Consider the following 12,050-nt stretch of genomic DNA (forward strand, 5'->3'; position numbering starts at 1 on the left):
TCATGGCATAATGTGGGTGGCCTTCAGTCCACATTCATGGGGTCATCGTTTCCATCTGAAAGCTCATGGGCCTGGCCTCTCCACATTCCTGTAGTGCTCTGGGTTTCTGAGACCTCCATGAGCTCCACCCACAGCAGCAGTCTGCAGCCCACTCCTCCAAACTCCTCTAACCATTCCTCCATGTCCCTAAGGAACCATAAGCACCCCACTTCTTGATGCCAGTTTTCTGTGTTAGTCAGCTTTTCATCACTCAATCAACTTACCAAGAGAAGAGGTTTGTTGACTTACAGTTTAAGTTCTAGAGGTTCCAGTCCTCAGTTAGTCAGGTCTGTTGGTTTGGGCCTTTGGAGCAGAGCAAGGAGCATGGGTGAGGCTGCTCCCCTAGAGACTTACAGAGGCCCCAGGGACCTGCAACCTCCCCAGCCTGCCTTTTAAGGGTCCCATCACTTCACAATGGAGCCATCCAAGGGTGGGGACCAAGCCTTTATACCTACCTGGCCTTTAGAAAAACTTAAGCAGAAAAAAACATGAAGACATAAAGAGACATTTTAAAAAGAAAGAATGCAGAGAAAAGGTAAATAGGAAAAAAAGAAATGGGAAAAAAGGAGTACATAAAAATAAGAGCCAGGAAAACATAAAGCAAAAAAAAAAGATAAATATAGGAAAATGGGAGAGAATAAAAGAAAATGAAAGGTGACAACCCAGAGTCCTAAGCCCTATAAGAGGCCTACAGTGCAGAATGAGAACACAGAGAGAGTCTCCAGAAGACAAGCTATTACAGGCAGCTAAGTTAGATAGAAATAACACACAGTCAGAGAGGGACTGGAGCCTCGAGGAAGTCAGCACAAAAAATAGACATTGGAGGGCCGGGGATTTAGCCCAGTGGTGCCCCACCTGCCTCACAAGCGCAAGGTCCTGAGTTCGATCCCCAGTACCACCAAAAAAAAAAAAAGACATTAGAATTGTGGCTGGAGGCAAATAAGAAAGCTAGGCCCCAGGGCAGAGAGGCAAGAGCCGGGCCTGAAAGCCTCCCCAGAGATAAATGGCAACTTGAGAGTATATTATAATTAGCGCCACCTGGTCTCGTGGGCCCAGACAGGCATCAGACCCATACTCCCCTCCCTTCCCAAAAGCTCCTTTGTTCTTTCCATGTACTCTTGCTTCATGACTCTTCCCAACTGGATCAATATTAGCTAAGTGGCTATCCTTGTAATTCTATGGGTTGGTTGTAGTTTGGCCCACATTGTACCCATGTTATGGTTTTGCCGTATAAATTACCCCAACAAAGAGCCTCAGTGGCCACCCACTTGGGACCTCTCCTGGACATCCAAAAGCTATTCACCTTCTTTCCAATAAAACTCTCCCAACTTCTTCCTTTGGTTGCAACTTCATTCCTCAATGTTGTGGGATCACAAACTTGGCACATCTGACATCTAACAGGTTGGGAGTTATATTTTTCCTATATTAAAACAAGGATCTAAGGTCCCCAGACTCCAGGGCTCCATCAATGCCCAGGTAAGTGACCCAGACACCCAAACAGCAGCGCTCACACTCAAGAACAGGTCAGAATGCCAGCAGCGGCAAGAAGCGTTGCCCTCTGCACTTGAGGGACAATCACCCAGCTACATGGTGGTCAGGAGCAGAGAACAAGGAATATGAAGCCAGGATCTCACGACACAAAAGCAGTGTGTGGTGAGAACGTGGCAGGATGTGGAAAGGGATGCTATGAATAGCCTAGAAGCGAAGCTTACCAGGATGAAGAGGTAGCTTGTCATGTGACGGGCACATGTCCCAGTGTTGGACTCTGGCTGGGCAGAGCAGCCCTGTAGTGCTGGGTGGTGCTGGACCACACATGCCCTTGGCCCACACTAGAATCTGTGGAACCAGAGGTCTTGCCTGTGGCTGGAAGGCAGACACTTAGTGTCTTCTGTTGCTATAACAAGACATCTGGATATTTTGTTCGGAAAGGGGGTTTATTAGCTCATGGCTATGGAGGTCCAAGAGCATTGCATGGTGTCTGTGAGGCCCTGGCTGCAAACACAACATGGTGGGTGGATCAGGGGGTAGCACTGTATGAGGAACAGATCCCAGGATGAAGTGGGAGGCGGAGGAGGAGCCGGGCTCACTCCTTTATCATAACGCACTCCAGAGGAAACTCACTTCACAAGCCAGCATTGACTCTTCCCAGTAGGAAGCCCTCGCACTGCTGTCACCCATAAAGGTCCCACCTTTCCACAGACCAAGCTTCCAGCATATGAACCTCAGGGACATTCAAGCCACATCCAAGCTACAGATAAAAGGATTTAGCTGCAATGCAGATTATGATAGCAAAGGAGAAGTAAGCTGAGAGCAACTGGTAGAGGAAAACTAAATAAACTATAGTTTATCCCTACAGTGGAATGCAGTATATGAGGATAAGGGTCACCACCAGTGAATCTCAAAAACATACAATGTTGAGTGCAAAAGGCATATCCATAAAAATTAAATACAGCATGACCCCATTTATGGAAAGTTTTAAAGCGTGCAAAAGAATACAATAGAGTGTGTATGGGCACACACAACTGTGCACTGCCCAAAGCAGGCTGTGTGGTGACCCATAGGGTCTGTGAGAAGGATGAAGGAAAGCTCTGGCTATTCCTATAAGCTTATGTTTTTAAAACTAAAATAGAAAAGTGGACCAAATATGGGGAAAGAAAGTTAAAGCCTTAAATCGTTGTTTAAATTTTAATGACAGTGCAAAGTGGTCTTAGTGGCAGATGCACTTGTGTTATGCACAGTGCTGTATGCTCAACATGCATCCTGACTTAAGATACAGAATGCATTCAGGAGAGAGACTGCTCAGGACTGACTGGCGGCACACAGCTTGGAGCATGTGACACATGGCTGGTCCATACCAAGACCCACTCTGCATGCAAAACACTCTAGATTTCCAGATCTAGCATGAAACAAAGAATGTTTCTCCTGCTTTCTTCCAAAACCATGGCATGGGGACTGGACTGATGGGACATGGTGGCTGCAGACAGGGAGCCACCATGTCTGGCTCCTGGCAACACCTGATCTAGCTGACAGCTACAAGGAGAGAGGATAAAACTCATCAGTGCTGCGTTGAGAGCTCCCAGTCGGGATTCTGGAGGAGATAGGCAGGAAGTGCAGCCACTCACCGAAAAGGCGTCCAGAAGGGAGTTGTCAGTCTTCAGAGAGGTGGAACTGTCCATGCCCACACCCACCACTCAGGCAGTCCCTTAAGACCAGTGAAGGAGCTCAGCTGCCCAATACTCACAGCCCAAGGCTACAGCCCAAGGCTACAGCCAGCTGAACCCTAGGCACAGACGTGAGTCTCCAAGTCTCTTCTCCCTGTGCAATGACTGCAAAGTGACTCACCAGGATGGGGACTCAGCACACAGGGCACCCTAAGGCACGCCCTCCAGACCAATTAGCCTTGGTGAGCCACAGATGCCCACAGATGGGGGGTATCTATTCCAGGGCCTCTTGCAGGATAGGGTTCTCCATAAGTTTGCCATTGCCGTGGCCAGGTGACCAGCACCAAAGGGCATAACCACGTGAGCCAGGACAGGCAGTGGAGACTTCTGTTCTCAGCTGAGCACTGAGGAGCCAAGGAGCTGGGGGGCTGCAGCCTGGGCATGAGGCTCCTTCTCTCACAGCAGCAAGTGTGGGCGGCTGCACAGGGTGGAGGAGCTTCAGTGTGGGAGAGCGTGAAGTCACGCATTTAAGGAAAAAATAACTTCAGTTATGCTTTAAAAAGCAAGAGGGGCTGTCATAGGAGGCCCCCGCAGACCCTCCTCCTGGGCCATTCCTGCTCCCACAGGGGCTGGGCCTGCAGATGTGGGCAGGGATGTGGGGGTCTAAGGGAGGTTCCCAGGGGTGGAGGGGGCTGGGAGGGCAGAGAGCAGGGGGAGGCAGCTTCTAAAATGAACTGGCAGAGGCCAGCTCTGAGGGCCCTGAGAAACAGACTATGACCCCCCGAGCAGTATCCTCCCAGCATCGGAGGCCTAGTCTGCAAAATAACTCAGTCATGTGCTGTTATCTGAAGAAATCTGCAAGTAAGCCTAAGGTACTTTCCAAAAGGTTATCCCCTCCTCCCTCCCTGCCTGCCTGCCTTCCTTTCAGGAGATTCACCTGGCATCTCTGGTCCAGTCCCTGAACACCTGTGGTCTAGTGCAAGAAGCCTTGTTGCCCAACCAGGGACACTTTCCTTCCCACATACCCTGAGGTCCAGGAGCTTCTTGGGGGTCCTGCTGCCACTTCTAGAAGGGAGAGGACATCTACCCATTTCCACATCAATGCCGGTCTGCACATAGTAGGCACCTTGTGAGTGTCCTCAGTGAATGAATATGAGCATGCACTGCCATGAAGCCTCTCAGTTCAGGAAGAGCAGAGACAGGTGTGGCCATATCAGGGTGGGACTGTGTATTGCTTTTCTTTCTCTTCACCAAACCCCTGCATTCTATCAAGTAGGCCTGCAACCTGCTGTGTGCATCCCACCTCCTGCATCCTACTGTGTGCCTCCCACCTGTGCACCTGTGTTATACTGTGTGCACACAACCATCTGCGTCCTGCTCAGTGTCCCTACCACCTGCATGGTACTGCTTGCACCTACCTCAACCTCTGGCTGCATCCTAGCCACACTGCAGGAAATATGTTCTATAGTACCAAACCCTACATACACTATGTGTTTTCTTATACACACATCCTTATGAAAGGTATAATTTATAAATTAGGCACAGTAAGAGATTAACAATAATAACTAATTTTCAGTCAAATCCAATAAGTGGATGAGTGTCACTTATTTCAAGGTGTCCCTGCTGAAGTCTTTGTATAGGATCAATGCCCTCTAGCACAAACTACCTTGCCATCAGTTGGAACACCTGATCTGTTCATGTTTTCCACCCCCAAATTTAATGACTTTTCCATCTAAATTAAGCACTCATCATGTACTGTCACTGTAACTTTTGCAGTTTGAAGTGTAATGGCAAAACTAGCATGAATTTCTTTTCCCTTTACAATTTCTTGAATAAATTTGTTTTTTCTGCATATCTTAGAATATGATTTTTTTCTTTTCTAATTCAATAACTTTCACCTTTTCACTTAAAGGAAACGCTTTACAGCTTTGCTTTGGCACATCTGAAGTGCCAGCATTCCTACTCTTGTGCCTTAGGGCCATTATTAAGTTAAATGTAAGAGTTGCTAGAATACAAGCCCTGTAGTACTACAACACCCCATCTGGTAGTCAAGAAGGCTACTTAGTGACTAGTGGGCAGACAGGTTGCATATAGGGAGATACAGGAAAAAGGGTTTATTCAAGTCTCAAAGGAAGAGTGGGATGGTACAAAAAGGAGCACAACTAAAAACGTGTGGATTGCATCTTTCTGTAATTTTCCATTTAATATTTTCAGACTTATTCAACCATGAATAAAAGAAACTGCAGAAAACAAAGCCATGGAAAAGGGAGATTACTGAACATTTGTAACTGTGTGCATTGGTGTTAACCTGTGTCCTGCCACTTGCATTCTACCAACTGCCTATGACCACCTATATCTGCCACTTGTATATTATCGCCTGCACCTTCTAACCTGCAGCCCATCATCTGCATCCTATCACCTCAATCGTACTACCTGCATCTCAACACCTGCATCTGATGACCTGCATCCCAACAGCAGCATTCTGTTACCTGAATCCCTAACTTGCATCCTGTTATCTCCATCCTAACACTTACATCCCATCACCTGCACCCTACCACCTGCATCATCTTACCACCTGCATTCTATCCTCTGTATCCCCTTACCTGCACCCTATCACCTGCACCCTACCACATGTATACTATCACCTGCATTTCATCAGCTTTTCCTGTCATCTGTATTACCTGCACCCTATCACCTGCATTATATCACCTGCATCTCAACCCCTAACATCCCATCACCTGAATCCCATCACCTTCATCCTGTCACTTGTGTTCTAACACCTACATCCTAGCACCTGCAGCCATCACCTACCTCCTGTCACCTGTATCATTACCTGTATCCCAACACCGGTATGCCCTCATCTGCATCCTAGCACCTACTTTCTTTCATTTGCACCCCATCACCTGCATCCCATCACCAGCATCCCACTACCTCCATCCTGCCACCTGCAGCCTGTCACCTGCATCCCATCATCTACATTCCAACATAGGCCCTGGTCAGCTCCCCGCCCCCCCCATCCCTGAATTGCCCAGAGAGGATCACTGGGACCCCTGAGGTCTCCTGTCCTCCAATGTTTTTGACTAAAGCAACAAGACAGAGTACAGATGAAGAAAGAGGTCCCAGGTAACGTAGAAATCACATCAAAAGAAAACAAACTATAGTGGGGCCATGGCACAGCAGGCACCGAGGAAGGAAGGCTGAAGCTGTGAGGGCCAGTGTCCACTCACCTGGGAGTGAAAGTCCCAGAGCAATTCAGGCACCCAGCACCTTCTGCCACCATCGGCCAGAAAAAGGCCAGTGGCCAGAAGAGCACAGATGTTGTAAGGCACGCTGTATCGGCCTGACAGTGACATGCCATTGAGGATGCCTGGATAATGGGTAAGAAGGTGACAGCTGGCTCCTTGAGCCATGAGAGATGGAGTCTCTTGGGAGACGCAGTCCGTGTCAGAGTCCTGTCAAGACGCTAAGACCTGGGCCGGGGATTTAGCTGTGGTTCCCCTGCCTGACTCGCAACTGCAAGGACCCGAGTTCAATCCCTGGTACCACACACAAAAAAGACACCAAGACCTCAAGAAAACTAGGATGAGCACATCTGTCGTGGGACAAGGTCTCTCCTGCCAGCCCAGGAGCTATACAGGAAGGCAGAGCTCTGTGGACATAAGGACAGTTGCATTCTATTTTCCTAAATTATTTCTTTCCCATTTTGTTGATTTTTTTTTCTTGACTGCAATACTAAAAGGCAGCAAATTAGGCCAGGACAGTCACTGGGAACTTACACCTGTGTCTGTTGCAGCAGAGAAGAGGGGCAGTGCTAGTGTTCACTTACCTGCCTGGGTCTCACTGCCTGAGTCTCTGCCATGTGCTGCTTTCCTCTGGCATCTTAGTAAGAGGTGCTTTGGGTGGGAGCAACTTTGGAAGCCACTGAAAGATGGTGCCGTCACTCAGTGTGGAGCTGGGACCTGCAGCTGACCCAGCCCCAGCCCTCCACTCTGGGCCCCTCAGAGCTGTGCAGACACTGCAGAGGGTCTGCTCCACCTGCTGCTCCCTGCCTGGGTATGAGGAGCAGATCAGCACCAACCAGGGCCCTCCAGTAGGCCCTATCCATGCTATCCTATGCTGCTAATGTCATGGCAAGGGGCAAAGTTCAGTGTGGCCAGGTTTGGCATGCATCCTGGATGCCTGATGGGGCTGTTGGCCTGGACTTCAGAAGACCCTGGTGTATGCATACATGTATGACTGTGTGTGCATGAGTATACTGTACACACATCTGTGTACTTACTGTGCCTCTGTGTAATATGCACACACCTGTGTGCTCTGCTATCTATCTATCTATATATATATATATACACACACACATATACATGTGTGTATATATGTATGTGTCCTGGTACACTATGTGCAATGTATATGTGTGTGCTCTCATTTGCACATGTGTGTAAGTGGATCCTGCATCTGTGTAGTGTGAACACATCTGTATGTGTGCTCTGGTGTGCATGAGTGCACACATTCTGGTTGTGCATGTGTGTGGTGTGCATGTATATGCTTGAGTACACACATTCAGGTGCATATGTGTACAAGAGTGCACACATGTGTGTACTTCTGTTCAAGGGTTCCTCCTACACTGCATCAGGAAACCCAACAGGAGTAAAAATTTCAGTCACTAGCACTTTGAAATTCACAACTAATCATCTGATTTTTAAAGATAAGTGATGGTTTAATTGAATTTTCCACCAAAAGTTCAGTTGTGTGGTTCGGGTCCATGTCACCAGGACAGCACCCTGACTCCAGAAAGGTAATGAGGACCCACATAGTGGAGGCCTGTTGATCCTAAGAAAGCATGGTTTGTTTGACAACTTCACTGCCCAAGTCTGTACACAGGATCCTGTGTCCTCTATGAAATTATTCTCTTAAAACTAAATCCCTAGCCAAATGAGCAGTGGACTCCTCCTGCTTAACTAGATCACACCTTTATGTTAAAATAACTTATAAAATCAGCATTTAACCACATAAAAATGCTAGCATGTTTAATTTTGTCTTATAATCATCATCATCATCAACTCCTGACAGGAAGCAGAATAAGACCCACTGGGAAAAAGGTTGGAGCTGGCCTCATGTCCAGGTAGCACACAGAATCAGCTCTGAACCGCTATGTAAAGCGTCAGAGAGAAGGAACATAAATAAAACCTGCTACCATGCATTGCTCTGTGAGCAGAGTGGAGACAGGGAGTGAGTCTGATTTGGAGGAAGGTCGATGGCCTCGTGAACCTGGACTCAATGCCCTGAGAGCTGATCTTTGTAACAGTCTGAGTTTGGGTAAGGAGAGATTGTTTTCTCTAGTTAGCTTCAAAAGTAAAAGTGGCATCCACATCTCAGAGCCGCCCCTGTAAACGTGGAGCTGACAGTGCATGGGGTTAGGAATGCTCAGTCTTGAAACAACCCAACTTGTTTGCTGGTCATGGGAAGAGGCAGGTTTATCCTGGGCTGGGCTTGACCCCTCTGCTGTCCTGGGTGGCCGATGTGCTGGGATCTGCCCACCCGCCCTGCTCTGCCTTCTGTCCTATCCCAAGAAACACCTGAATCTTCAGAGAGGCCAGACTTCGATGGCTAGTTTGAAAGACGCCCACAGCACCCCACATGTTGAGCTGTATAAAGCGTGCGAGGCTGAACACCTCGGGAAATGAGATGATCAGGGAGGGCTGCCTGGGAGTCTGTGCTGTCTGCAAGTCCTCTCTGCCCCGGGTGGCTGCAAGGAGCCACTACATGCCCACCGCAGGGCAGAAAGCCTGGCAGCTGCCCAAGAAGCCGCTGGTCCTGGTGGGGAAACCTGGCAGCTCACATTAGATTCAGTTCACGGAGGGGACATTTGGAGTCACTTTATGCTGCCACGTGTAGCATTTCCGCTGTGGCTCATGGCTAGCTGCTGGTCCTGGGGCAGGCAGCTTGGGCTGACAGACTCCAGTGGAACCAGGGAGCCAGGCTGAGCCCCCTTTCTTGCTTGCCCCCAGCACAGCAAAGGCCTGGTCTGAGCAGTGCCCCATGGCCGTAAGGGAATCCTCTCCCTAGGCAGCTTCCTTCCAACGGGGGCTTGGGCTTGTTGCCTCTGATCAGACCCCCACACTTTACATTCATGGCCCTAGCTCAGCAGGACGGGTTTGCATGCTGTCTACCAGCCTACCCAATGGTGGCACTTCTCTTCCTGGATATGGGGCCGCCTCCTCCAGGGGCCTGTAGCAGGGCATCCCAGCCAGATCCTAGCTGCGATAGGGTCCTTGGTCAGCAGCAGTGCAGGGGACTCTGGGCAAGGCACTGGGCTAGAAGAGGTCCCACCTCAGAGCCTGCACCTGTCAACTACACCCATCCTTAAATTTGGCTCCTGTTACCAGTTAGAAGGGACTCCTGCCACCCGGAAGACACCACACAGCTTCCCTAGCTTCCCCCACCTGCAGTACCCTGTGCTGGTGCTTAGCTCAGTCCTCCATCTGCCAGAGGCACATGCTTTCAGGCCAGGGTGGGACTCTGATCCCAGCCGGTCATGCAGCAGCACAATTGATGCCAGGAACAAGGCATCACCCTTTTCCAAGACTCTGAGCCTGGCTGGGCCCCACCAGCCCACCAGAAGGACAGAAACACACTTCATTGTCATATGCAACTCTTCACATTGTGAGTAAATATGCACATGCACACACATGCACACACACACATACACATCCTCCTCGTTTAAAAGTATGACCTTCACATTCATTAAGGCTATTTAAGGGGTGTATTTTAAATGAAATGCTATATAATATTCAAAATTACCAGAGTAATGAGTTAACAGGAAAACTGTCTTTGCAGAAAAACTATGACTGTGATTTTCCAAAATAGGATTCGATTGTTCATATGTATTAACCAAAAATAAATTCTACTGCTTTGCAGTAGAAACTGCACAGCCAGTTTCCAAAAACAGAAATGCAGGAGCCTGGCATCCTGTCTGCACACACAGCAAGTTAGCTCAGAGACAGGCTGGACCCGCGCTTGGCTAACAGCACAACTGTTCACACTCAACACTGCAGGCCCCGTCCAGCCAACCCCACGCTGATTTGCCTGTAGACATCCTCTTGCTCGAAGCTGGTGGACATTCTCCGGTAACACAGCACTTAATTTAATAAAGGAACTCACCAACTTCAAATTGCAATGAATTTACCAAACATGTTCACTGTTTATGGAGAGGTTTACAGTAAGAAAGGGTCGACAGAAGCAGGCACATCCGTGTACAGAATGTTCTGTTGGGTGGATTTTCACTTCTTCCAGCCCCACATACCGGTTGCTCTCGTCCCTGTCCTCCCAGCTGAGGTCCTCTTGGGAAGTCAACCTTGCTGGCCGCTCTGTTCTTGCCCCCTCGACCAGGGACCTCCGAATGCAGCCCCAGGGAACCAACAGACTCGCCAAGGTGAAGCGTGGTCGGAGCCCCGACCCAAAACATGGGTTGTAAACTTTGAATGGAATCCGGACACCAACGACACAGAGGAGGAACGGCAGCGAGGGCGGCCTGGCGGCGCGCAACGCTTAGCAGGCCCGGCCCGACTCCCAGGGGCGCGCGGCCTCGCAGGGCGGCCGGCAGCAGTACGGGTAAGAGGCGTTGAGGTCGGGGTCCGAGGGCGCATAGCCCGGCAGCTCCACCGACGGGTGCCCGCCGCAGCACACCTCCACGCCCGCCTCGTCGCGCGCGTGGAAGACGCCCACGTTGATGAAGGACACCGCGTGGTGCGCCGCAAAGGCCGCGCAGTCCGCGGGGCCGGCGAGGTCCGACTCCTCGGCGGACAGGATGGAGGCCTCGCTGGGCCGCGGCTGCAGCCTCCGCGCCCGCTTCCCTCGCCGGCCGCGCCGCGCCCGGGAGCCCGGGGTCTGCGCGCGGAGCCCGGGGCCACTGCGGGGCCGCGCTGGCGTCCGGTTCCCCCTCCGCCGGGCACGCCGGCCGCGCCGGGCCTGCGAGGACTTGTAGTTCTTGACGAGCAGGAGGCTGAGCAGGCCCAGCAGGCACTCGAGCGAGTTGAAGACGGTGGACAGCACCAGGCCGCGCTGGTAGTCCTTGAGCTGGCGGCACTTGGCAGACGTGGCGCTGTCCAGCGGGCTGCGAGCGCGCGGCGCGGGGCCGGGGGCCGGGGGCTCGGGGCCGGGGGCCGCGGCCGGCGCGCGCGCAGGCAGGCAGTAGTGCGAGTACTTGCGCTCCACCAGGGCCACCGTGTCGCCGTCGATCACGGCGCCCGCGAAGGCGCTAAGGACGCCAAGCATGAACACCAGGACGCCCAGCAGCAGCAGATTCTGGCCGCCCGCCGGCCCCAGGACCCCAGCCACCGCCCCCGCCTCGCCCGGCACCGCCTCGGGGGGTGCGGGGGCCGCGGGGCCGCCGAGCCCTGCGCCCGGGGCCCGGCGAGGGCCCGGCCCCGACCCTGAACCCGGCCCAGCAAGCGGCGCGCCCCGGGGTCCGCAGCACAGCAGCGCCGCGCCCAGCAGGGAGAGGCCGGCGGCCAGCAGCAGCCCCGAGTAGAAGGCGCCAGCGGCCGCGCCCAGGCGGAACGGCTCCCCGCGCAGCTCCGAGCCCAGCGCGAAGCACTTGAGGCCGACGGCGGCGGCGCTGAGCGCGCAGGCGAGCAGCAGGCAGGAGGAGAGCGCGGCGCAGGCCCCGCGGACGCTGCACTTCATCCTCCGCGCCCGAGCCGGCCCGCGCCCCGCGCGCCCGCCGCCGCCCGCCGCCGCCCGCGCCGCCTGCGCCTCCTCCCGGCGCCGCGCGGCCGGCCCGCCGGCCTCCTCCTCATCCTCCCGCGTCCTCCCGGGCCCGCGCCGCCGCCGCCGCCGCCGCCGCCGCCGCCG

General features: G+C 52.3%; 1 protein-coding gene across 1 annotated transcript; it reads right to left on the reverse strand.

Annotated features, from left to right (window-relative positions):
* Positions 1–8,197: 8,197 nt before the first annotated feature.
* On the reverse strand, positions 8,198–11,909 carry Tmem271 (transmembrane protein 271). The gene has a single exon (XM_087187156.1). It carries the CDS (start codon positions 11,880–11,882, stop codon positions 10,746–10,748), a length of 1,137 nt encoding a protein of 378 aa, XP_087043282.1. The 5' UTR covers positions 11,883–11,909; the 3' UTR covers positions 8,198–10,745.
* Between the last annotated feature and the right edge of the window lie 141 nt (positions 11,910–12,050).

The sequence above is a fragment of the Heterocephalus glaber genome, unplaced genomic scaffold (genome assembly GCF_053883595.1).
Source record: "Heterocephalus glaber isolate CG9 unplaced genomic scaffold, H.glaber_assembly_v1.0 deba00001509, whole genome shotgun sequence".
NCBI classification, from domain to species: Eukaryota; Metazoa; Chordata; class Mammalia; order Rodentia; family Bathyergidae; genus Heterocephalus; species Heterocephalus glaber.

Coding starts and splice junctions, on each gene's coding strand:
- Tmem271 (XM_087187156.1), bottom strand. CDS start 11,882: ATGAAGTGCAGCGTCCGCGGGGCCTGCGCCGCGCTCTCCTCCTGCCTG.